This window comes from Suricata suricatta, chromosome 9 (assembly GCF_006229205.1).
Source record: "Suricata suricatta isolate VVHF042 chromosome 9, meerkat_22Aug2017_6uvM2_HiC, whole genome shotgun sequence".
Classification (NCBI taxonomy): Eukaryota; Metazoa; Chordata; class Mammalia; order Carnivora; family Herpestidae; genus Suricata; species Suricata suricatta.
Window position 1 is genome coordinate 139,817,928 of NC_043708.1, and position 25,088 is coordinate 139,843,015.

The following is a 25,088-nucleotide window of genomic DNA, read 5'->3' on the forward strand; positions in this document are numbered from 1 at the left end:
GCTTTTGAAACCTGAATTAAATGCTGTATTAACATTTGAGCAACATTTAGTTAATTCCACATACCATTGCCCAGCGTGAGCTTTGTGAAGAGCTGCATTTCGGTCTCTTTTAAGTGGTTTTATTCTGTTTCCTTTTCTGGAACGCTAGTGCAATACAGAATGCTCCAAATCCTGGAGGCGGGGAGCCGCCGAAGGCAGGAAAGCTCTCTCCACTCAAAGCGCAGCCTAAGAAGGTTCCCTGCAGAGGCCAGACCGCCTGCCGAGGGCCGTGTGGCTCAGGAGAGCCGGGCCGAAGCTCCGGAAAATTCTCTTCGCAGATTGAGAACACACCCATCCTATGTCCTTTTCATTTGCAACCAGTGCCTGAGTATGGGATTTTCTAAAACCTACTGGTCAGAGCCGGGTCATGTTTCAGCTCAGGAAATCTCGCTAATCTCCTTCCCTCCCGTTCCTGTCATGTAGCCTCACTTCCACACGTGCGTTTCCTGTTGTGCCGAGAGAAGCAGAGTCGAGTAAAATGGCAGCTTCTGAAGACGGTTACCTACCTCTGTTTCTTAGGGAGAATAGAACCTTTCTTAAGGGTTTTCTCATAACGCCATGCTGGAATTTTTGTATGCTGTGAAGTTTCCAAAGTCTTACGCTTTATTTTTCAGAGTTGAATTGTCTACCTCATTGTCAAGAGACTGTCAAATTTTTTTTAATTTATGGGGTGCCTGGGTGGCTCAGTCGGTGACTGACGCTGGATCTCCACACAGGTCTTGATCTCAGGGTCGTGAGTTCAAGCTCTGTGTTGGGCTCTGCGCTGAGCGTGAAGCCTACTTAAAAAACAATTTTTTTTTAATTTAGTTTAAAAAAATGACATACTTTTTCAGACTTTAAAATTTTTACACATTTAAGATTTAGAATAGCTAAAAATATTATCCACAAATACTTTATCCTCAGCACCACTAATACACGAGTCCATGGGTCCCTAAACTGGATCTTTCAAATTCTCGGTAGCTGTGCAAGTTGGGGCTCGATACTTTTATGAGGCCTCCAGTCAGTGCTGCCTTCGTGTGCTCTTCCTTTCTAAGAATTCGGGATGACCTGTGGGTCCTTGGCCATCAGGTTAGGACAGTTTTGTGTGATCAGTCCTTGCTCCTGCTACCTAGCTGTCCTGATGGCGAGGCAGGTGGACTTTGGAGATTAACATCTCTTCTTACACGGAGATCACTTTCCTGAAAACGAAGACTTATTGATTCAAACAGCATTGATTTTCTTTCTTTTTTTTTTTTTTGGATTGCCTTTTTGTAACTGGAACAGGGCAAAGTGCTGAGGTGGTCTGTGTTAAATAAAAATCCAATCTGTTGTAACGTTTCCCCTCAGTTCCGAGTCCCAGTGACGCAGCATTTGGCTGGGCCGACGGGTCCCCGCCCACATGAACGCACTGGCCCCTCTGTGCGCTTTGGGGCCCGGGGGCGCTCACAGACCCGGCCCGAGAGCCGAGAGCGCGCATTTGGCACCTGAAACTGCCACCTAATTGAAGTCGGGCTCTGAGCTAATGAGCGTGGGGTGCTTTGTAGCCATAATTACTGTGAAAGTGAAATAATCGGAGTGGCCCCGGAAAGCCGTGCTCCCTGAGCCCTGAGAAGCTCACGGACGTGTGCTGTGGCTTCAGGTGACCACTCAGCAGTGAATTAGGAAAGTCATCCTTGTTTTACTTTACTTATTTTTCTTTACATATTTTAAAAATATTTATTTTGAGATAGTGCGAGCAGGGGAGAGGCAGAGAGAGAGAGAGAGAGAGAGAATCCTGAGCAGGCTTTGCATTGTCAGTGCAGAGTCCAGTGCAGAGATGGACCTCGTGAACTGCAAGATCACGACTTGAGCGAGATCAATAGTCGGACACTTAATGGACTGAGCCGCCGGGCACCCCTCTTTTTTTTTTTAATATTCATTTTTGAGAGAGCACGAGCAGGGGAGGGGCAGAGAGGGAGGGAGACACAGACACAGAATCTGAAGCAGGCTCCAGGCTCTGAGCCGACAGAGCTCGACACAGGGCTTGAACTCACAAACCCCGAGATCATGACCTGAGCTGAAGTCAGACACCCAACTGCCTGAGCCACCCAGGCGCTCCGTTTTTTTTTTTGTTTTTGTTTTTAAAGTTGACAAGTGTAATTGTCTGAACCCTGGAGGATGTGTATAATTTAAGTCATATTGATACTCTAGTTTAAATACTCAATTGCCAGCTGGCAGGCGAAATAACTTAAAGTTGCTAGAAATCATTTTTAAAATGTCCATTAGATAAAAATAGCTTCCTAGAATTGGCACAGTGTTTACCGTTTGGAAGTGGATTGTTTTTATCTCTTAGTTTAAATAATTTATGTAAAATATGTTTATAGCCCATATACTTCTGCATAAAGTAGAACTTCCCATTTTGGGTGAGTTGAATACAAGGTTTTCGCTGAGAGTTAAGTACACCACAAAGTGGCAAGGCACCGCAAAGTGGCAAGGTCACTGCGGTGCCACGCTGATCTGCCGCCGGCCCCAGGGGTGGGGCGTGCGTGTGGTGGTTGCAGGACATATCCCCCACCCCCGCCCCACTTCCTTACTGAGGAGATTCCAGCAAAGGTTGCTCTGTAATTTTTCATGCTTTGAGCCAGCTCGCACAGGGACGGTTTCGGGACACTGGGATGGACGGGCCCTTGAAATAGCTTTGTGGGGTGTTGTTTAACACAGCACTTGCCTGTCGCAAGAAAGCACCTGATCCTGAGAAGTGTCTCTAGTAAACTGCTGTTCCAGGAGTGAAGGTGTGTGTGTGCTCGTGAGAATGAATACTTAGCAACAGTACTTAGACGTTTACGTAATAAATCCGTGTAATGCTGGTCCTCTTCCTTTTAGACCTGAAACAGTGTTAAAAAACCAGGAAATAGAATTTGGCCGAAATCGAGAGAGGCTTCAGTTTTTCAAGGTACACATGATTTGAGGGGATGTTTATGCTGAAATTTGTAAAATATTAACGAGCCTGGTTTTATGTCCTTGAGTGGTTTTTAAATGCTCTGTAGCAGCAGAACCATTTTCTTCCTTCCAGTAAAATCTGGTTGGAGACCCCAGGGTAGAAAACCAGGCCGACACCACGTGGCTGCGATCGCTGCCCTCGGAAGGCTCCGCGCTTGGGCCGCCCCTCTTCCCGTCTGAGGGTCCGTGGAGCGCGGTTCCCGGGGCACAGAACACTGCCGTTGGTCTGGACTTAGCAGATCATTTTTCTTTGGCTTAATTTTGATTGAGTAATTCGCAAAATGAGTATGTTTAGGGTCAGTATTTGCTGTTTGTCTTTATGTGCATTGGTACACTTTTCGTGTCTGTGTGACATTTTGATTGTGAGCACAAGTTGATGGACTAACGCTTGGGTTTTGTGTTTAAATATAAACGTAATACAGTGGAGCTCGAGAGTGTTTAGGAATGTGGCCGTCGTGCCCCCCGGAGCCGGGGCGGCTCATCAGGTGAACCTGGAGCGCCTGTCCCGCGTGGTCTTCGAAGAAGACGGCCTCCTCTTCCCGGACAGCGTCGTGGGCACAGACTCCCACATCACCATGGCGAACGGCCTGGGCGTTCTGGCGTGGGGTGAGTCAGTGACGAGGTAGGCTTCATGGGCGGGGGCGAGGTGACTCAGGAACATTCCGAAAGAGCGTGCAGAGTGGGTCTTCATTGCCTCTCCAAGGCTGTCTCTTCATCTGTCGCAGCGACAGAAAGGAGCGTCAGCCTCCGGACGTGCGGCCCGAGGGAGGGCTGACGGGCGCGGGGGGCCTGCAGGCGCTGCCGTAGCAGAGCAGCCGTGGGGGGATGTTCTCATGCGGTCCGTTAGGCCTTTGCTCTCGTCCTTTATGGCCGCGCCCGGCCGTGCACGCGCACACGCCTCACACACGCGCGTGTTGTGCCTGGAGCGGGCCGTGCGCGCATCGGACGCCTCGCGGCCTGGCCCGGGCTGTCCTCCGGCGCGGCGCACGCGCTCCGTACGGGGTGAGGGTCTTCGTCGTTGGACCGAGCCTCTTGAGCTTGGCAGTTCTGGGTTCTGTTCCTGTCTGTGTCCTGAGCCTGGCGCATCCTTAGCATAATAAATACGAAGTGTTTATTGAATTTTATAGTTTATTGAATTTAATAATTTAACAAGTGTTTTTCAACTGCACGAGGGGAGTCGTTCCTTCGAGAGGACTTGGGTCCATGTGCACAGCGGGACCCCTCTGGTCAGACCAGCTCCTGAGGCACGCGGCGCGCCAGGTGCCCCCGGGTGCTGCAATCCAGCTGTGCCGCGCTAACGTCTGTGTTTGTCACTCAGGGGTCGGCGGCATCGAGACAGAAGCGGTCATGCTTGGCCTGCCCGTCTCCCTTACGTTACCGGAGGTGGTCGGATGTGAGCTCATTGGCTCATCAAACCCCTTTGTCACGTCCATAGATGTTGTTCTTGGCATCACAAAGGTGAGTGTGGCGCCCGTGTGACTTGGTGGGTGTGAAGCTCAGGGGCTCCCAGGAGCAGGGCTGCGGTTCCCACCGCGCCCTGGGGTCTCTGGCCGTAGCTGGCCGTGGCCTCCCCGCTCACTCTGTCTGGGGTGTCGGACCACTGTTCACGCGGCACGTTCTCTCGTGTGTGCCTCTCCACGAGCCTGGGACATCAGTCCTAGGACTGTCCCCATTTTCATTCTGAGAAGATTTTCTCTTGGCTGTTTAAACACTTAAAAAGGATTTTATAAAAACTTTATCTGAATTTAAAAAATATTGGCTGCGTACATTTAGTACATGTGCTCTAGAGTTTCCTAGTGAACAGTAATTTGTAAGTGTCCGTTCTAAATCTCTGGCTTTGAAAATTTTTTTTTAAGGTTTATATCTGAGAGAGAGCCTGAGCACAAGCAGGGGAGGGGCAGAGAGAGGGAGACGCAGAATCTGAAGCAGATTCCAGCTCTGAGCTGTCAGCACAGAGCCCGACACGGGGCTCGAACTCCAGAAGTGTGAGATCATGACCTGAGCCGAAGTCATGAAGGTCAACCGATTGAGCCATCCAGTGCCCCCAGGCTAATTCTATTTTAACGATTAAGTCCATTTTGTTAAATAAATGCACGTGTGAAGTACCCCACATACAACTCCAGTTTAGATCCTGGAATCTCCACTTGTCTGGTTAGATTATGGGTCTGCAGGCTTTCTAGGTTCTCTGCAGAGAAAGAAAAGATACTGCCTCCTTCTGAGCATTTAGTGTTGATCCTTCATCCCTAATTAGGAAAAATCTGACACCTTGCAGAAATGATCGATTCAGTGTATGGCACCAAAAGATCAAGAAGTTAAATTTGGAATTGCAAGATCATTCCTTAAGGAAAAAGAATCTCTCGTTAAGTGTTTAGAGAAATCCATACTCTCCTCTTGGCATTCTGAAAACTAATGCTATTTTTTAGACCCCTTTGGCCTTTTTCTTTCTTTAATATTTTTATTTATTTTTGAGAGAGACAGAGCATGAGTGAGAGAGGGGCAGAGAGACAGGGAGAATCCGAAGCAGTCTCCGAGCTGTCAGCACAGAGCCCGGTGTAGGGCTCGAACCCATGAACCATGAGATCATGACCTGAGCTGGTCGGACCCCTCACCAGCTGGGCCACGCAGGCACCCCTGGCTTTGTGTTTTGTAACAGTATTCTATGTTTTTAAATTTTGATGTATTGATATAAAAATTAAATCTTTAATGTATGTTTCATTTATTAAATATTTTATTCCTCTTTTGAGGTTCTGTTCATGAGTTTTATAGGACGAATCATATTTTTCCACATGTATGTTGTGGCACGTCATTAACTTGGTGACACAGCATTTACCTCGGTGCAGCTTCCCCGTGTCGCTCTGGTCCTCACGACTGTAACCAGGAACGTAAAGAAACATCGTAGGAGTCTGAATTAAGTAGCCCGAGCACCTCTGACCGTGAGGACTGAGTGTCACTCATGGGGTGAAGGTTGTCGCTCCCGGTCCCTCCCCGGCGCTGTCCTCGTCCAGGCTGAGGCCGCGTCCTCGTTTGGAGAAGGCAGGTGCGCAGCTGATCCGTGATCGCTCACAGACGTGACTTGACGGGGAGTTTGAAGCCACACGTGACGTCCTGTCAGAATGACACTTAGAATAATTAACGATGCTGCAGACATTTGGACCAGGGCTGGAATTTTTATCGCCAACATGTGTTTTTGTATTTACACAGTTTTATCAGTGTATTAGCACATCATTAATGTGAGATGCCGTCAGCATTTAGGAGCACTGTGGGTTTTCTTGCTCCTGCGAGAGAGGGAGGGCTGCAGCCACAGGCGCACCGGGCCAAGGCCCCCTCCGTGTCAGAGACGTGCGCGTGGGCATCTTAGCCATTTTCAGCCCTTTCGACGCCGCCTGACAGTGCCTCGGGGTCACTCTTGGACTGATTTTTGTCTTAAAATACTTGCAAGCCCAGAACGAGTTGATGTTTCAGAAGAACGATAGAGAACCTCTTTCATTTATTGTCACTGGTAGGGGTTAAAAATTAGGTTTTGCAGTTTCAGAGAATCCTTGCCAGTCTTCTCATCGCTAGTTTTGTGTGCTTTTCTGTGTCTCCCTTTACGTAGCACCTCAGGCAAGTAGGAGTGGCTGGCAAGTTTGTGGAGTTTTTTGGAAGTGGAGTTTCGCAGTTATCTATAGTGGATCGGACTACAATAGCAAACATGTGTCCAGAGTACGGTGCTACCCTCAGCTTCTTCCCTGTTGACAATGTGACGTTAAAACATTTAGAGCATACAGGTAAGAAGATGAAAGATCATTAGGGTAAACGTGTTCACGCCTCCCGTGTGTCTGTCTGAAATATTTCATAATAACTGCCTTGTGCAGTGTATTGAATATTCAGGAAATTCTCTCACTTTGAAACTGTGGCTTTCAAGTAAACTGCCTCACGTGTCTGAAGAGTGTTGTGTCCTCAAATCCGAGTCCCATATGGCCCGTCTACAGTAATTAAAAGGAATTCCTCAAACTGCCGACCCTCGCCTCCGTTTTTCCAGGCATGATGGCCCCACGCCCGCCTTAGGGACGGAGGCTGCAGCTTAGAGGTCAGGCTTGTGCGGGTGCAGGGCCTGGGAGACTAGAGGGACCCCCAAGCAGGCTGGGGCCCAGTGCTCTGCCTGCAGAGGAAGCACTTAATTTTGGGAAAAGCAGCCTAGGATGACAGGTGCCAAACCTCCTTAGTAACCTGATTAACAAGACGTTTGACCCTCTTCTATTGATGGCCTGATGTCGGAAGTACCTGTAAAACCAGAATGTGCCGTGTCTCGTAGGGCCCGGCTCTCCTCTTCGTGTGATCCACTTCCCTTTTCCAAGAGGTTTTGTTGAGCTGATCTCTAGTCATAAGTATACGGGGGGTGTGTTCTGGTGTTCTTCAGTTCGGGGGCAGACTTTATAGATCAGTAAGTCAGACGGCAAGACGGACACTTGCTCCCTTGGAGCGCTGGCGGGGACAGGTCTCCTTGGACGCAGGCCTTCCTCTAAACTGGGCTTGCTTGGAGGGGTGCGTGACGGGGAGACAGCTGAGCGGCCCTTCCTGCGCGTCAGCGTGAGTCATGTAGGGACGGCCTGTTGTCGCTCTGCTCCGCGGGGTCTAGGGCCTCAGACGCAAACTCGGAGGCTCAGGCCTGCGGCCCCGATGCCGCTCGCTCGCGTGTCTGCCCGTGACCGCACGTCTAGCCATGACCGTCTGGCCGTGACCGCGTGTCTGGCCGACGGCAGGCGCGCAGCGGGACGGTCAGCCACACGGCACCCGCGTGTGCTTTCTCCGTGTAGTCCGGGCTCGCGACGTGCTAGCTTTCCAAGGGCGGCCAACCTGGGAGAGCCAGCGGTCGCGAATTCCATGGCTCAGGTTCAAGGGCCAATTTCTGCCTCTTGATGGAGGGTTGTCATTGTCACATCGTGAGAACACAGCTTGGGTGTGTACTGTTGCAGCAGTCGTTGGAAAATCCAGCCGGCCGCAGTTACTTTAGGTCAGGCTTCCTGAGAACTGCCCAGATCTTTAATTGGAGCTTTTAGTGTTAGCCATATGGATGGTTTGGATTTCTGGAAGATCCTGTTAGATCTCTCTCTCTGCTCTGTGAGACTTTTCTTCCACTTACTTTTTCATTTTGATTATTATATTTGTATTTTTGTTTAGGAAAAGTAATGAATGTTCTTCGTGGTGGGTGATAATTTATTATATTCAGTGTTAACTGATTTCTGTGAACTGTTCTTTTGTGAATTTTATAGACTTCGTTCTGTATTTCTCATCTCATCTGAGTAACTTTTAAAGGGGAGGCTGGTGTGTGTTTTATAAAGTAGAGTTTTCACCAAGGGTGAAATTTTTACTACTCTTCAGAACAGTATCTATCGGGTAGTCGTTTGTAAAGAAACCTATTCTAAGTACATAGTAATGTGTATTGTCAGGTTCTGGCTCATCATTGAAATTCAGCACCTCCAAGGATTTCAGGATTTTTTACAGTATTTTTTGTTGTCCTTAATCTTTTTAGGTTTTGACAAAGCCAAACTTGAGTCAATGGAAACATACCTTAAAGCTGTGAAGTTGTTTCGAAATGACCAGAAGAACTCGGGAGAGCCTGAGTACTCCCAGGTGTGTGCAGAGGCCCCCTTGCTGCCATTAGGCTGTGTGACCCGCAGCCTGCTGCCCGGGGTGGGGTGTCAGCTCCGGGACCTGCCAGCTGGACAGCCTTGAGCATGCTATCTAGCCCTTCTGCCTCAGTTGCCTCATCTCTAAAGCAGGAAGGTATTCTTAAGGGATTAAATAAAAATGCATTACAGTGGTCTTAGGGACCCAGAATGTGCTCAGTAAATGTCAGCGATTGTTATTATTTAACAAGTAAATGTTTTTTATGACTCTGCTTAGGTTTTACTCAGTTTTACAACATTTTATCAAGTCTAAATATTTTTAAAATACAAAATTGACTTTTTAAAAAAATGTTTTATTTATTTTTGAGAGAGACAGAGAGACAGCGTGAGTAGGGGAGGGTCAGAGAGAGAGGGGACACAGAATCTGGAGCAGGCTTCAGGCTCTGAGCTGGCAGCACAGAGCCCGACGTGGGGCTCGAACTCCCGAACCGCGAGATCATGACCTGAGCTGACGTGGGACTCTTCGCCGGCTGAGCCACCCAGGCGCCCCAAAATTGACTCAATTTATCACTCTATTTTTTTTCTACCTTATGATAAAAGTCAAAGATATCCTCTGAAAATACCAATTCTTAACGGTGCCTGCATCTAGGTAATGCCCGTATTTATAAAAATATGAAAGGGATATATAATTACATGGTCTTAAATACTAAAGATATTTTATAATCTAAACCAACATTTCTTATCTTTTGGAAATTTATATTGAAGTAAGTAAAATTCATTTTCAGGGAAGTCTGAATTTGAATCAAATTCATTTTCTAGGAGTGTGTGAAGCATCTCAGAGCCCTTGGTGTTGATAGGCCTGACTCGCTGGGAAGCTAATTTGGGGGACATCCATTTTCTCAACCCAGCTTTTTCTTCCTAGCATGTGTCCTTGCCTGAGATCTATTCATTTCTCTACTGTCCGCCTCTCCCCCGCCAGAATGCCAGTGGTAGGAGAGGAGCTCTGTCCGTTTTGTGTGGCGCCGTGCCCCCTGCCCCGGGGTGCCCTGCGCATGCTGCCTGCTGGGTGCACGTGTGAGCCCACATAGGTGTGTGGAGGCCAGAGCAGACCATAGGGAGCGCATTTGTGTAAGCGCCTCGTTTTCTGGGCCCTTTAAGCTCTGTTTATTGTAGGTAGTGCCAGGGTTGGTTGGCTGGTTTGTTTTTTAAAGACATGAAGGGAAAAAATAAGACAAATTAAATGAAAAATCTTGCATCGTATAGTAAAAAAGAATAATTCTGCCTATTAAAGACCTGACCAGAATTAAGAAATAAAATGAAAACCCGTTAGGATGTTGATTTCAAGATACACTCGCTGAGCGTGTAAGACGAGAATCCCCGGACCCGTGAGATGACGTGTGAGCAAAGCAGGCGTTGCAGCAGGGCCGTGAACTCTTGGTGAAAGGCATGGTGGCGAGAAACTATTTGAACTGATTAGACCCAAATAAAACGGACAGAGGAAAATGATAGAAATGCCGAAGAAACACACAGAAACCTAGTTGGGAGGTTGGGTTTTAAGAAAATACGATGTTTTAACCCAAGGAATAAAAGAGTGGTCTCGCAGGAGCCTGGGCAGCCAGACACTTGGGGACCAGGGAGCGCGGGGTCCCGCCATGTCCCTCCAGCAGCCTGCGTCGAGCAGACTGAGGAAGGAGCAGTGTTTCCTGAGCTCCCTTAGTCGTCCCGGAGCGAGGGAGGGTGAATGCAGAGCCCGGGGACAACAGACCAGTAGCTGGCACAGGCATCTGTATCACCGGCCTCCGGGACAACAGAGGAGAGGGGGCACACGGCCGTCTGTGTGGGGTGTGCACTGCGCTGATGGGCTGCTCTTGCTTTTAGCAGAGGTTTGTGTGTTCGGTTTCATAGATCGGGTTGTTTTGAGATCTTTATTTCTGGAAGTGTGTGTCCCTATTACAGCCAACGTGAATAGATCATTCCGCTTCAGAATGTAGTGCTGAACTGCAGTCTGCACTGAATAAGATGCTGGTTCCCTGACTTAACCCTTCTTGCTCGTTCCCTAGGTGATCCAGATTAATCTGAGTTCCATAGTGCCGTCCGTCAGCGGTCCAAAGAGACCTCAGGACAGAGTTGCCGTGGCGGATATGAAGCGTGACTTCCAGGCTTGCTTGAACGAGAAGGCAGGTTTTCTCGCCACCACCTTTGTGTGTCTCGTGCTGGGGGTAAAGATCCGCCCCGGGGGCCCGTCACCTTGGGGGCCGCAGTGTTCTCGCCCTTTGGCCCCGGCAGCCCCCTTGGCCCTGGAGCCTCACGTACGAGTCAGTCATCTGATGAGCTTGGACCCAGGCCCGCTGTGACCATCAGACACTGATGTCTGGTGATGTAAGGGTGGAGTTTCTCGGTCGCCTCACCTCCAGCGCAGAGAAGCCACCTGTCGTCATGGCTTTCTAGTGTTAGCTCAGATCGTGAATGTGTGCGTTCTCACACAGGAAGTTCTGTTGGACACGCAGTGTCTCGTAAGGTCTGGTAAATGTGACGATGGCAGGTCCCCTCTTTGTGTTTCCGGATTTGTACTTTCTGTCCGAAAAGCAGGCTGAAGTCTTAACACTTTCTCTGTTCTAAGAACTAGATCTGACTTTCTTTCCAGAGCCTTTTCATAATTTCTTTTTTTTAAGTCTGTTCTGCGGGAGCTCCCATGCGAGTTGTGGGGGGAGCGGAGGGAGAGGGAATCCCAAGCAGGCTGCTCCTTGTCAGCACAGAGCCCGCCGCAGGGCGCGAACCCACAAACTGAGATCATGACCTGAGCCTAAATGAAGAGTCAGATGCTTAGCTGACTGAGCCCCCCAGGCGCCCCCCTTTTTATGATTTCTTAATTTATGTTGTTGTAGTTCTGTTGTATAAAATGTGCAGGAACAGAGTGCCGGGTTCCCACGCAGCTGCTTCGGCGGTCGCCCCCTCCTGGGCAGTCTCGTCCCATCCCTGTACGCACATTCACACCGGAGGGTCACGTTGGATCCAGTGGTCAGGGCCATTTTAGCAGAGATCTTGTGTCACCTCTTGAGGTGAAGTGGGAAGGAGTAGAGGAAACAGACCAGATCCGACCAGATCCCGGGAGCCCCGAGCAGCCCCGGACTTCGGTTGCGGCCCTCGTCCGTGCTTCGGCCGAGTCACAGCTGCGGAACCTCACAGTCCTCCAGCGCCCCTCACACCTAGTCAGAACTTGAAGTGTCCAGTGTCATTTGTCAAGGATCTGTTGTATTTTCTACCAATCTTTCTTTCTATACGTACCCAGAATACTTGTATTTATGTGCACGTTTGCATAGGTTGGATTTAAAGGCTTCCAGATCGCAGCAGAGAAGCAGAGCGATGCCGTGTGCCTTCAGTATGAAGGGGGCGAGTACCGGCTGTGCCACGGGTCTGTGGTCATCGCCGCGGTCATCAGCTGCACCAATAACTGCAACCCGTCTGTCATGCTCACTGCAGGTGGGCTGTCGCCGTGGCCATTGGTTTTCCTCCCTGAAGTGGCTTTTGCTTTCTGGCGGTACTTTGTTGCTTAGATGCGCATGGATGTCAGTGTCTGGGTCTGGATTGAGGGAGTTTCTGAGATTTAAAGAAAGGGGTTTTTTTTTACATTTATTTTTTGAGGGACAGAGCATGAGCCTGGGAGGAGCAGAGAGAGGGAGGCACAGAGTCTGGAACAGGCTCCAGGCTCTGAGCTTTCGGCACAAAGCCTGACTCAGGTCTTGAACTCATGAACTGTGAGTTCCTGACCTGAGCCGATGCTGGACCCTTAACTGACTGAGCCCCCCAGGCGCTCCAGAGACTCTCTGAGATTTTAATTGGGTCTTACGGAGCCTGGCTTTGATTTATGTTACTAGTTTTACTACACAGAAAATAAATTTTTCTTATTTATTACTTACATGCCTGTTAGTTTCAGGTCGTATCTGCTGTTCTGTTAATTTAGAAGTATAGTTAATTAGCAGATCTCTTGATAATCTACTAGAAGTTTGCCATAGCACTGTGTTAGATTCCACTGAGAATGTGAAGGAAGTAAAAGATGATTGTAACTGAAATCCGTTGTATGTACATAAAACAATTCATGAATTATATGGAAACATGGATAATACATGTGAAATTGCTATTTATTAATGGGCATTTAAAATGGCTCATTTAGTTAAAAGTAAAAATACATGGTTCAGCTAGTGTTACATGTTACATGTGTGTCATTAGTCATATGTCCCTTTCTTCCGTGTGAGTGTAGGATGCTGTGCTACCAGGCTGTGCCTTCATAATTTACAGTGTAAAGGCTAACTTTTTACTTGTTTTAAATGAAACAAATCAATAGACTAAAATGAGGCACAGCAATGACCGTGAGTTCATGAATTTGGGCTTTTACACGAATTGGAGGCGGGCCTGCCGGGCGCCGCCCTGACGCCCCGTTGTTTACCGCGCAGGTCTTCTGGCTAAGAAGGCCGTGGACGCCGGCCTGCGCGTGAACCCGTACATCAGAACGAGCTTGTCTCCGGGCAGCGGGATGGCCACGCACTACCTCAGCGCGAGCGGGGTGCTGCCGTACCTGAGTCAGCTTGGGTAAGCGACCGTCTGCTGTTTATCCTGACCTCTCTAGGGGCCACTGGTTAGAACCTTTCATATGCAAAGAGAAGATGAAAAAATATGCTTTGTTCTCCTTGTTAGCTTGCCTACTGGATGCCGTCTCCCTCAGCGGAGATTTGCTGGGCAGATTCCAGGAACAAGTCAGCGTATGGGCTGCCAAGAGGTCGGAGGTGTGGTCTCTGGCTGGTGTCAGGATGGAGAGACAGCCATGAGACCAAGTGATAGTGACGGGGGTGGGGGGTTGGCCCCCGTTGTGCGCAACTTCTGCTTTGTGCACGTCGGTTTGCAGAAAGTGAAATCTTACGGGCTGTGTGAGTGAGGGGTAAATGGTCTTAGTTGATATTTTGTGCAGTTATTGGGTCTGTGAAACACAGGTTCAGTTGTCCCTGAACTCCGTAGAGGAGAACGCCTTTATTTCTTACATAGTCAAAAAACAACAGTGGGTGCCAGCTGTGTTTTCAGTGTGTATTTGGGAACCTGTTCTCTTACAGAGATCATCAGTTCCTTTGCAAGAGTGATATATTTAAAAATTGCTTGCTTTTAGAAGATCAGCTGAGGGGCGCCTGGGTGACTCAGTCGGTTAAGCCTCCGACTTCAGCTCAGGTCAGATCTCACGTTTGTGGGTTCGAGCCCCGCGTCGGGCTCTGTGCTGACAACTAGCTCGGAGCCTGCTTCCGGTTCTGTGTCTCCTCTCTCTGCCCCTCCCCCCTCATGCTCTGTCTCTCTCTGTAACAAAAATGAATAAAACATTAAAAAAAAAAGAAGAAGAAGAAGATCAGCTGAAAGTAATTTTGACAGTTTTACTTGTAATTTTTTAAGTTCTATCATCTTGGGGTTTTTGTCAGGGACTTTCTTTGGGTTTGGTTGAGAATTAAGTGATTTACTGTTTGGGAGGTCCCCTTACCGTGTCCCTTCCAGAGCCTGCGCTGCATTCCTGCAGCCAGGTCCTCTGAGCTCGCTGGATGGAAGTACAGTGTCAGTTCTTCGAACGGTCCGCTCAGAGTCCTAACGGTTGTGTTAGGGTAGCTCTTGTGCAGCGTGCGGGTTCTGTGTGGGGTTCAGGTCATCAGACCCTGGGAGTGCCGCACGTGCCTGGGCTCTCGCGTCCAGTGCGGGCGGCGTGTCTGAGGGTCCGGCTGGATCGCTCGGAAGCCAGGACGGTCACAGCCACGGGTGAATCCGAGCATTGGGAACATTCTCTCCCGTCATCTCATTACAGTGACGGCGAGGAAGGAGGAGACCCGAGCTTTCTGTATGAGGGTTTGAATGTTCTCTTCAATAACACTGGTTTTTTGAAATGCAGATTTGAAATAGTTGGCTATGGATGTTCAACGTGTGTGGGGAATACAGCGCCCTTATCGGAAGCAGTTTTAAATGCAATAAAGCAGGTAAAATCGTCTGGATCTGTAAGACATCAAGAGTGGTTTTCATAACTAAATCTTATTAATGATAAAAAATATATATATTGATGTATTTATATTTCTGTAATCCTTGCCTCTTTTGGGAAGAGTCAGTTTTAAAATGATTGAAAAAATCATTTTTAGATCCTTTAAATAATCCCTTGATAATGTAAGCAATTATTTTAGTTCATTTATAGGATTTGGTAGTTCTGTACATAATAATTGTACATATAATTGGTTTTCGGTTATCTTGCCCTCGCACTACAGTATTTGCGGTTGTTTCTATACATAGATCATCAAATCCGTACCATCTCTCGAGTTGAATATATCTTTGTTTACATATGTCTCTGTTTAGGGTGATCTGGTCACTTGTGGAGTTCTATCCGGAAACAGGCACTTCGAGGGCCAGCTTTGTGACTGCGTGCGGGCCAATTACCTCGCCTCGCCGCCCCTGGTCGTGGCGTACGCCATCGCCGGCACAGTGAACATAGACTTCCAGACGGAGCCCTTAGGTACCTTTCTCCCTTTACGCGCGCGCCTGCCACACTGTCTGCTCCAGAAGCTGTGTTTCCGGAATGCTCCTGAGACCTTCCACTCTGAAGTACTTCTGGAAATCTTGGGCTGCAGTGTCCATTTCTGCACTTGTGTGACAAATACACGATGTGGAAGCTGGGGCGCCCGGCTGGCTCCGTGGGTGCGATCTGCGGCTCTTGATTCTCAGGGTGGTGGGTTCAAGCCCCACATTGGGCATGGAGCTTACTTTGAAAAAATAAAAATAAATAAATAAAATGTGCAAGTCATTAGTTTTGTTTCAGCTGCTTATGTCTGAAGCACTGGTGGAATAACTTACTTGGTTCCTATGATAAATCTTTGAGAAGATGTGAACACCTTGAGGAAATTGCTTTTTATTCCAAATCGCGTACCACACTTCTTGTCACCAGGGACGGACCCTGCCGGCAGGCACGTTTATCTGCAGGACATTTGGCCCAGTCAAGAGGAGGTTCGCCAGATGGAGGAGGAGCGTGTCATACTGCCCATGTTTAAGACACTGAAAGAGAAAATAGAGGTGAGAGGCTCATCTGTTTGTTAATAGTTTAATACGTGGCAGTGTTTCTTTAGTTCATGTGTCTTTCTGAATTAAATAAAAATTATCATTACGAGACAACTGCGTGGCTCATTCAGTTGACCATCTAACTCTTAGTTACCATTCAGGTCATGATCTCACAGTCGTGGGTTCAAGCCCTGCGTTGGCCTCCAAACTGTCAGCAGGGAGCCTGCTTGGGATTCCCTCCCTCCCTCTCTCTCTCTGCCCCTTCTCCCCCCATTCTCCGACTCACTTACTTGTGCTCTCTCTCTGAAATAAATTTTTTTAAAAATTTTTTAAATGTTTTTTATTTAGTTTTTAAGAGACCGAGAGAGCGTGAGCAGGGGAGGGTCAGAGAGAGAGGGAGATACAGAATCTGAAGCAGGCTCTAGGCTCTGAGCTAGCTGTCAGCACAGAGCCCGACGCGGGGCTCGAACCCACAAACTGTGAGATCATGACCTGAGCCGAAGTCTGATACTCAACCGACTGAGCCACCCAGGCGCCCCTGAAATAAATTTTTTTATAAAATTAAAAATTACATTATTTTGAACATACAGTTTTTATTTTTAATTTTGGAGAGAGAGAACATGTGAGAATGAGGAAGGGGCAGAGAGAGAGAGAGAGAGAGAGAGAGAGAGAATCCCAAGCAGGCTCCACACTGTTAGCATAGAGCTCCACTCGGGGCTTGAACCCACACACTGTGAGATCATGACCTGAGCTGAAGTCAGACGCCTAACTAACTGAGCCCGCAGGCGCCCCAGTGATGATGTGGTTAAAGACCAGTGAGCCCACCACAATCTCTTTAACTACATGTATGTGCGGCTCTTTCTAAATCCTCTACCTTTGTTTGGATTCTATAAACTATTTTATGTCCAGTTTATATTAAAACTCAATCTTTGGGTATTCATGAAAATCTAATGTGCTGGAATTTAACAAGCAAATCTTTATTCATTCTGTCCAAAAATGTCTTAATTTTATAGAGTGCACTATCTTAGCTTCCTTTCCAAATAAATAAGACCTTTTTTTTGGTCATTGTAATGTAAGTACTTTTTAATTCTCTCATAAGCCTCTTTTTTGTGACTCCATTTTATCTTTTCTGTTTGTTCACCAACCAAACCACACTTACAGGTTGGGAATAAGTGGTGGAACTCCTTAGAAGCGCCGGACTCGGTCTTGTTTCCGTGGGACGTAAAGTCGACTTACATCCGATGTCCTTCGTTTTTTGACAAGCTTGTAAGTAGGCTGCACTGTGGGCTCTCCCGGGGGCTGCTGGGACCCGCGGGGCCTCGTCGGGAGCAAACGCCTGTACTGTTCTCACCTTTTAGACCAAAGAGCCCGCTGCCATCCAGCCTATTGAGAACGCCCATGTCCTGCTGTATCTGGGAGACTGCGTGACGACAGACCACATTTCCCCCGCCGGCAGCATCGCCAGGAGCAGCTCGGCGGCCAAGTACTTGACCCACAGAGGGTAGGTGTGCGGCCGCGGCCGTGCGCTCGGCCCCCTCGCACATGAAATGCTGCCTGCTTACTGGGCCCGGTAAACACAGTTGACCCTGAGCAACTCCAGTTTGTTTTGATCCGCACAGCACCGTCAGGCTGTTTTTCTGGGTTGTGATGCTCTAAGTAGCGTTTCCTGTTCTTTAGCTGCCTTGTAAGAACTTGGAGAGTAAAACACCCACCACAGAACAGGAATTCATCGACTCTGTTATGGGTGAGGTTTCTGGTCAGCAGAGGGGTGTTAGGTTTTGGGGAGTCATACTCTTGACTGTTGTGGGGGCCGGGGCCCCGCCCCCCTGTTGTCCAGGGCTCAGCTGCACAGGTGTCACCGAAGGCGGCGTCTTGTCACTGCGTCTGACTTCAGCGGTAACTGGGTGCACGCTTGTGCGTGTTCTTGCTGGTAACTTTAAAGTGGAAGCTTGCTTTAAATTAAGCCCTTGTAGACTAAATAAATACCTGACTGGAAACAAGATTTTTTTTTTTTCAATACTACTTTGCCAAACAGCTTGGTTTGACTGACCACACGAAGCCTGATGGTTTGGTTGGAACACCCTCCCGCTGCTGGAGGGCGGAATTGTTAAGTGTGTGTTTTGTGGACCCTAAAGCCTGTGTGCGGGAAGCTAGGCTTGGTCTGTGTCATTTCAAAAGACAATTTCTGCTTCTTGAGCTTTTTTTTTTTTTTTTCATATTTCTTATTTATTTTTGAGAGACAGAAAGAGACAGCACGAGCAGGGGAGGGTCAGAGAGAAAGGGAGACACAATCTGAAGCAGGCTCCAGGCTCTGAGCTGTCAGCACAGAGCCCAACGCGGGGCTTGAACCCCACGAACCGTGAGATCGTGACCTGAGCCGAAGCAGGACACTTAACCTACTGAGCCACCCAGGCGCCCCAAGCCTTTTTTTTTAAAAAAATAAAAGTGGATCTAAACATCATTGCTATAGGACAGAGACATCTAAGCTGAGAAAAATTTTATTTCATTTCTACATGATTAAAAATATGGTGTTGCTCTCTTACCAGAAACGGTTTAGACGCCAGAGACCAATTTTGGTAAGGGCAGATTCTTCTCTGCTGCCGCCTGATGAGCTTTAGATGGTCAAGCTATCCAAGGGACGACTTCTCCTCGGAGTGTCTCGTAAGAGTCCGTGCTGGGTGGCCTGGCGGCACGTGGAATGCTGCGACGCCGCTCCTGCTGGAATCTCACCAGTGCTGTTCTGAAATTTGTGTTTGAATTTTTCCCTGGTTAACTGTAGGTTTGGCATGAATTACAACTCTCTGTGGGGGCGCCCGGGTGCCTCAGTCAATTGAGCATCTGCCTCTTGGTTTTGGCTCAGGTCATGATCTCACAGTTGTGAGATCGAGCCCCTGTGTTGGGCTCCGCACTGAGCAGGGAGCCTGCTTGGGATTCTGCCTCCTCTCCTTCTGTCCCTCCCACTTAAAAAAAAGATAAAAGTAATTTTAAAAGCCCACTTCTTGGTAGGAGTTGCTAATACCGTTTGCTATAACTTGATTTAAGTGAATCCTTTTGTCACACACATGGCTTTTGTTTATAGTGGTGTGAAACAAAGTAAGGTTTTAAATATTTTTTGGTCGTGATTTTTATCTTGGTCAAAATCATGACATAGCGTCCACCTAAAAAAGGTCCCCCCTCTTCTCAGATATATGACTTTTATGTGTTTTATAATTTCTGATATGAATTTCTCAGCATCAGTCCTCATCAGTTATAGTTGTTTTTAAAGTCATTCAAACCTCTCACCACCTTTGTTTTAAAGTAAGTTTAAAGGTACAAGTTTACAAAATGTGTCGCTTTCATGTGAGAGACCAGATCAGAGACTCCTAATGGCTGCTGCTTGTTACTTACCCTCAGTCGTTTCTGGCCCTGGAAGGTCACGTGTGTCACGACCAGCCCGGCTGCGGCGACCACCCGCAGGCCCGGTTATGGTGTCGGTGCCGCTGCGCCGTGTCGCCGTCCCCGCCGTCTGCGAGCTTGCCCTGCACTTTGCCCTTAGGAAGGACTGACGTTAGTACCAGTTTTCTCTCTGAGTGAGAGAAATCTAAAGAAGGTGTTTGCTTTCATGGGAAAAGGCCGTTAGCGCACACATACCACGTAGGTCTCTGGTAAAAGCAGAGTAGCACAACTTGAATTTCTGCAAAGAGGTGGATAATCTCTTTATCTCATTTCAGCTTAGGAAAGCTGTCATAGGAGCGCTCTGTTCTCATCAGGGACACCTGTGCAGTGACCGGCGCTTTATGGAGAAACGGTTGATTCCAGACTTGGAGGCATTTAGAATATTGAGCAGCTATCTGATTGATACTAAGAAATTGTGGTATTTTTTGGTATTGAGATAATATTTTTTTAAGAGTTCATATATTTTTATCGCTTCTTGGCCTTTTGGCTAAGATCAGGGAAGAGTTCATATATTTTAGAGGAACATAATGAGATCTATATTGAGTTAAAATATACAGAGTTTGCTTCAAAATAGTCTTGTAGGGGTGAGGACAGAGGACGCGGAGAGCGGGTTTGTGGCCCAGCCTGATGGCGGAGGGCAGCGGGGCGGTCACCGTTGGCTCCTCTCTGCTTCTGTTCACGCTGGAACTGGCCCATCAGGAAGGAAGTGTCCCTGAGTCAGCCCCGTAGCCCCGCGCCGCGTGGCTGCTCCGTCTGAAACGAACCGGGCCTCCCCGCTCTCTCGTAGCCTTACTCCCCGCGAGTTCAACTCCTACGGAGCCCGGAGGGGCAACGACGCGGTCATGACCAGAGGCACTTTCGCAAACGTCAAGCTGTTCAATAAGTTCATCGGGAAGCCGGCGCCCAAAACAGTTCATTTTCCGTCGGGCCAGACGGTAAGGCGGTTTACAGAGCATTTAGGCACTGGCTTGCTAACTAGATGCAAGTTGTGTTAATTGTTCTTGTGTTTGTTCTAACCAGCTAGATGTGTTTGAGGCAGCAGAACTGTACCAGAAGGAAGGCATCCCACTGATTATTTTAGCAGGAAAGAAATACGGTTCAGGAAATTCAAGAGACTGGGCTGCCAAAGGACCATATTTGCTGGTACTGATTCTTAACTTTTATCTTCTTCTTCTTTTCTTTTTTTTTCAGTTTGTTTATTTTTGGAGACAGAGTGCATGTTGGGGGCAGGAGGGACAGAGAGAGGGAGAATCCCAAGTAGGCTCTGCACTGTCCGTGCAGAGCCCTATGCAGGGCTTGAACCCACGAACCATGAGGTCATGACCTGAGCTGAAGTTGGATGCTTAACCGACCGAGCCACTCAGGCGCCCCTTAAATTTTATTTTCTCAAACTTGAGTTTCAGATGTTCCCTTTTATCAGTAACATACTCTCAAAGTTCACTTTGCTCGTTGGATTTCTTATGCTTATTTGGAGCTCATATTTGTGGGTTTTTAAGTAACCGTTTTTGCACTCGCCTGGTTGCGTCCTAATACTCCTGTGCCGGTCTTGCTGAGGAGAGCCGTGTGGTGGCGGGAGGGGAGATCTGGCCCGACACCGGTGCTCCGTGATGGCTTACTGGGGCCCCCGCTAGTGGACGGGCCCGTTTCCAGTGGGCCGGCCGGCGGTGCCTGGTCGCCTGCCAGCAAGGCATTGCTCACGCCCCTGTGTCCTTGGCCAAGTGCAGGGGGGGGTCCGCTGGAGAGGATGGTCAGGACAGGGGCGCTCTGCCCGGCTCCCACTCAGAGAGGCGGTCAGGACATGCCTCTTAGCTGCATGGTCACGCACACTTCATTCTTGACTCTTTCATCTCCCCCCTGAAAATGTGAATATTCATAGTTGGAGGAGTAAGCTCAATTCTCTCATCTTTCTGACACCAGTGATAACTCAGGAATATACTTAGAGGTACAGGTTCCCTTTTTTCCGAAATCTTTTGTCTTTGTTTTTTGTCCTGGACGCTTTCCTCATGTTTGATTGTAGACTGTCTCTCTGGTTAGACATCGAAACACTGATTAGAGGCTGGTGGTACGGGCAGGGTTTTGTCAGCTGCCGGGCCTTGGCACAGATGACCGGATCCCGGGGAGAGCCCCTCACGTCCAAACCCACGAGTGTTCTCTCTGAGGCCGGCTTTCCCGGAGGAGAGGCACGTCGGACGCAGACCTGCACGTAATGGCCGTTTCCAATGCCGCGGGCCCGGTGCCCCTCGGTCTGGGACACTGCTCGACGTGGGTGGGAATCGTACCCCTTCAGTGTAGAAAGCACCTGTGTAGACAGAGTTCTCAGACAGATACACAGGCTGGGACTGTGGCATTACAGTCCTGGGAGGGCAGCAAGGGGGAAGCCAGGGCCGGCGGCGGGGGGTGTCTGTGAGGGGCTCCTTAGGGGCACCACGGTGCAAAGGTTGGGAAACTTGGGTCTAGAGCCTCTTTGGCTTCTTTTGTCGAGAGAATAGGTTTCTAGTTGTCGTGAATGGACTTGAGCCTTATCTGTGTCACTTCTCTGAATTCATTTGATGATTTCTGTGGTTTCACTGTGGTCACCTGCCTGCCACTTCTGGGTGTGTTCAGAATTCACACACGCAGTTTCCTTGTCACTGTGGGGGCGTGCTTGTATACCCGTGTTCTCAGGATCACTCAGGAGCCAGTGCTGGTGCGCACGCACGTGGGGTCTGCAGGACCAAACCAACCCACCTGAGCCCTGTCCCACTCCCTGGAGCTCACCCAGGCGGGTAGAAGTTAGGGAGCTACTTAAAATATAGAAAAATCTGTAAATACTTTGATACATCACTGACCTTTGGTATGCAGTGTTCAGCTAAAAAGTGTCATAGGCCACAGGTAGAATTTTTCCCCTTTAAAATGCTCCAAGAAAACAGCGTTCAAGAGATGATTGTAAGAAATAAAATGCATGTTTATTACAGGGTGTGAAAGCTGTTTTGGCTGAAAGTTACGAAAAAATTCACAAAGACCACTTGATTGGAATTGGCATAGCTCCGCTTCAGTTCCTTCCGGGAGAAAACGCAGATTCCTTGGGCCTCTCTGGCAGAGAGACATTTTCTTTAATGTTTCCTGAAGAGCTGTCTCCTGGAGTTACGTTAAATATAAAGGTATCTGTAAAATCCTCAAGTACACGATTACATACCGCTTATCTAACCAGGTGGTTGTAAAAGGAGTAAATCACATACTAGTGTGAGCGTAAATCGTAGTTTCAGATGGTTCTGTTTCCTGTTTACTCAAAGCCATATTAATGCAGTTGGTGCTCTGTGAGGAAAAGTAGAAAGCACTAGATACTTAGTCCAGAAAAAAGGAGACACATGGGCTTTCAGTTACACATGTCCACTCCCTTTTCCTGGTGGTCAGCTCTTTCTGTCCTGATCTGATTTAAAAATTTTTTTTAAGTTTACTTATTTATTTTGAGAGAGGACGTGCACACGGGAGTGGGGCAGGGAGAGAAGGAAGGAGAATCCCAAGCAGGCTCCTCACGGCGCAGAGCCGGACACGGGGCTTGAACTTACAAACTGAGAGATCGTGACCTGAGCCAAAGTCAAGAGTCAGACATTTAACTGATTGAGCCACCCGTCCTGATCTGATTTTAATCCAGGCCTATATGTGGCTGCAGGAGAAGCCAGAGCTAAGTGTTCAGGGTTAGAAAAACACAGACCTTACAACTAAGAAAAAAAGGAAGAGTGGCAGATGTAACATCCAACCAGTATGTAATATAAAATGTTCAGGAATGGGGCACTTGGGTGGCTCTGTTAAGCATCTGCTCAGGTCATGATCTTGAGGTTCATGAGTTTGAGTCCCGTGTCCGGCTCTGTGCTGACAGTTCACAGCCTGGAGCCTGCTTCTGATTCTATGTCTCCCTCTCTCTCTGTCGCTCCCCTGCTCTCGCTCTCGCTCACTCGCTCGCTCTGTCTCTCTCAAAAATAAACATTAACATTTTTTTTAAATGTACATAAATAGTGGGTATAACTTCCCTAATTAATAAGTCGGAATCTACATCATTTGGGAGTTCTGGATGATACGGTACTGTCAACTAGAAATACGGATAAAATTACCTGATTGTCTTTCTCCTTGGCTCTGAAGCCCGTGGCTAGTCTGTCGGGTCTTTTTCATGCAGGGGAAGATGTTTCAGACAGAGTCTGTGGCAGGAATCGTCCCTGAGTGTGAGGCCAGCTGGTGGAGGGCGCGGGGACGGGGCTTCGCCGCTCACGTGGGTGTTTCTGTTTGTTTAAGACCAGCACCGGGAGGGCGTTCCGCGCACGGGCTGCGTTTGAAAATGACGTGGAGGTGACGCTGTACAAGCACGGGGGGCTGTTAAACTTCGTGGCGAGGAGATTCTCATAGCGGCTGCTCAGCGCCGCCCCCTTTCCTGACTGGTGACTGCGAGTGCGAAGCCGTCCGTGCTGGCCCCGCGCGCCCCGGCCTCGCCGCGGGGTCAACGATTACGAATCCACCAGGTGACTGAAATGCAGTCTTTCTGCTTTTAAATAATATATGAATGGTGCTATTAACATTGCTAAAATCAGCGTGTGAGGTGTGCTGTGGGAGAGGCTGTACGGACGGGGTATTTTATCAGACCATTTTGTAAATAAAGGCAGAATTTGAATTTGTGTTGAAGATTCTTATACGAATAACCTTCCTGAAGTTGTTTAGTTTTGCACCTATAAAACTGTATACTGCTGTTTGTTGCTTTAAGACCAGCAGGTTGAAACGGAAGAAGCCAGATTAGACTCTCAAATTGTGGAAGGTGGAATCTGATCATAAATGGACTTTCAGATGTGTTAATGCCTTTTCAGAATTGAGCCTGACGCAGTTGGCATTCATGTGTAATATAAGCCAGGCTGGGCCTAGTCTCCGTCACACTGCAAGGGACAGAACCGGCCCCAGACCGGGTTCCCCTGGAGCCGGAGCCCCGTGTGGGGCCGTGTTCACGGTGAAAACCCGGCCCGCGGGCCGTGCAGCCGTCTGCTCCTGTGCCCCGCCGGCCGGCCTCGGGGGGTGGTCTGTGAACCGGTAGGTTATTTTACAAACTTTACGGGACACCGTTACTTCCTAGAACCCATTTTAGGTATTATGAACCAAAATTACATGGTCTTGTAGTTGTTAACGAGAACGTAGTCATTAAATGCTGAAATTATTTCCTCTAGACTTTTAAATTATCCACCCTAAATTATATGGTTGCTCAATTCTTAAGCGTATTTTAAATGTTGGTTATTTCTCAGTTATTTAAATTGATTTTGTGTCATATTGAATCCTTATTTTATCTGGGATGCATGTTCTATTAATTATGTTTTTGTTTTAACCAAAGCTGACTATCAGGATAAAATACGTAAGTTGTGGCTGTCCGAACACCCTGTTTTCTCTCTGTACATGTCTGCTCATCCCAGAAAATGTTCTGTGGCCAAGACATTTGGCCACTTTTAAGAAAAAGGTTGGATAATTAATTCCAGAAAGTCCTATGGCTTTTTTAAAATTAAACTGAACTTAGCAGGGAAAAGTTTAACTGGGGGTTTCCACGCGGAGCTCCCCCTCTGGGCCGGCGGGGCTGCGGAGAGCTCTGCGTACGGCCGCCATCTCGTCACAATCACACAGTCGTAATGTGTTCACAATATCCTGCAAATTGTCTGAAGACAGTTACGTGGACTGGAGTCTGACAGAATGATTTCCCTTCTTGATTTAAATTTTTATGACTGTTTTTCTTTGGTACTTTCATTCTGTGTTCTGGGTATTTTATTACGTCTGTGTATCTGTCGGTGTGTGTGTTTTTAATTTACACGGAAACACGAACTAGGGAGGGGGACTCACAAGCTGAATGGTAGAATCCCGGTTACGTGCCTCGGAGAGGTCCCGACTCCAGACGGGGGCGCCTCCGCCACCTGCAGCCGCACCGCGTCGCGTAGCTGCGGGCAGAGGCTGGGCGCCGTGGGCAGCAGCGAGCCGCGGGGTCCC

At 48.3% G+C, this 25,088-nt stretch overlaps 1 protein-coding gene across 2 annotated transcripts in view; it reads left to right on the top strand.

The window, feature by feature from the left end:
- The window catches only part of IREB2 (iron responsive element binding protein 2), a 43,178-nt gene extending 19,433 nt beyond the window's left edge, over window positions 1-23,745 (top strand). Inside the window, exons 5-22 of one of the 2 annotated variants that reach the window (XM_029950602.1) lie at window positions 149-367; window positions 2,881-2,950; window positions 3,420-3,603; window positions 4,316-4,455; window positions 6,593-6,764; window positions 8,510-8,610; window positions 10,667-10,783; window positions 11,927-12,086; window positions 13,058-13,193; window positions 14,521-14,605; window positions 14,973-15,129; window positions 15,559-15,683; window positions 16,830-16,934; window positions 17,027-17,169; window positions 19,891-20,038; window positions 20,124-20,246; window positions 22,058-22,243; window positions 23,373-23,745. In XM_029950602.1, the coding sequence (XP_029806462.1) occupies window positions 149-367; window positions 2,881-2,950; window positions 3,420-3,603; window positions 4,316-4,455; window positions 6,593-6,764; window positions 8,510-8,610; window positions 10,667-10,783; window positions 11,927-12,086; window positions 13,058-13,193; window positions 14,521-14,605; window positions 14,973-15,129; window positions 15,559-15,683; window positions 16,830-16,934; window positions 17,027-17,169; window positions 19,891-20,038; window positions 20,124-20,246; window positions 22,058-22,243; window positions 23,373-23,483 (2,482 nt within the window). In that variant the 3' untranslated portion in view covers window positions 23,484-23,745. The remainder of the gene's footprint in view (window positions 1-148; window positions 368-2,880; window positions 2,951-3,419; window positions 3,604-4,315; window positions 4,456-6,592; window positions 6,765-8,509; window positions 8,611-10,666; window positions 10,784-11,926; window positions 12,087-13,057; window positions 13,194-14,520; window positions 14,606-14,972; window positions 15,130-15,558; window positions 15,684-16,829; window positions 16,935-17,026; window positions 17,170-19,890; window positions 20,039-20,123; window positions 20,247-22,057; window positions 22,244-23,372) is intronic. The other variant, XM_029950603.1, reaches the window with a different exon arrangement.
- The last annotated feature ends 1,343 nt before the right edge of the window (window positions 23,746-25,088 follow it).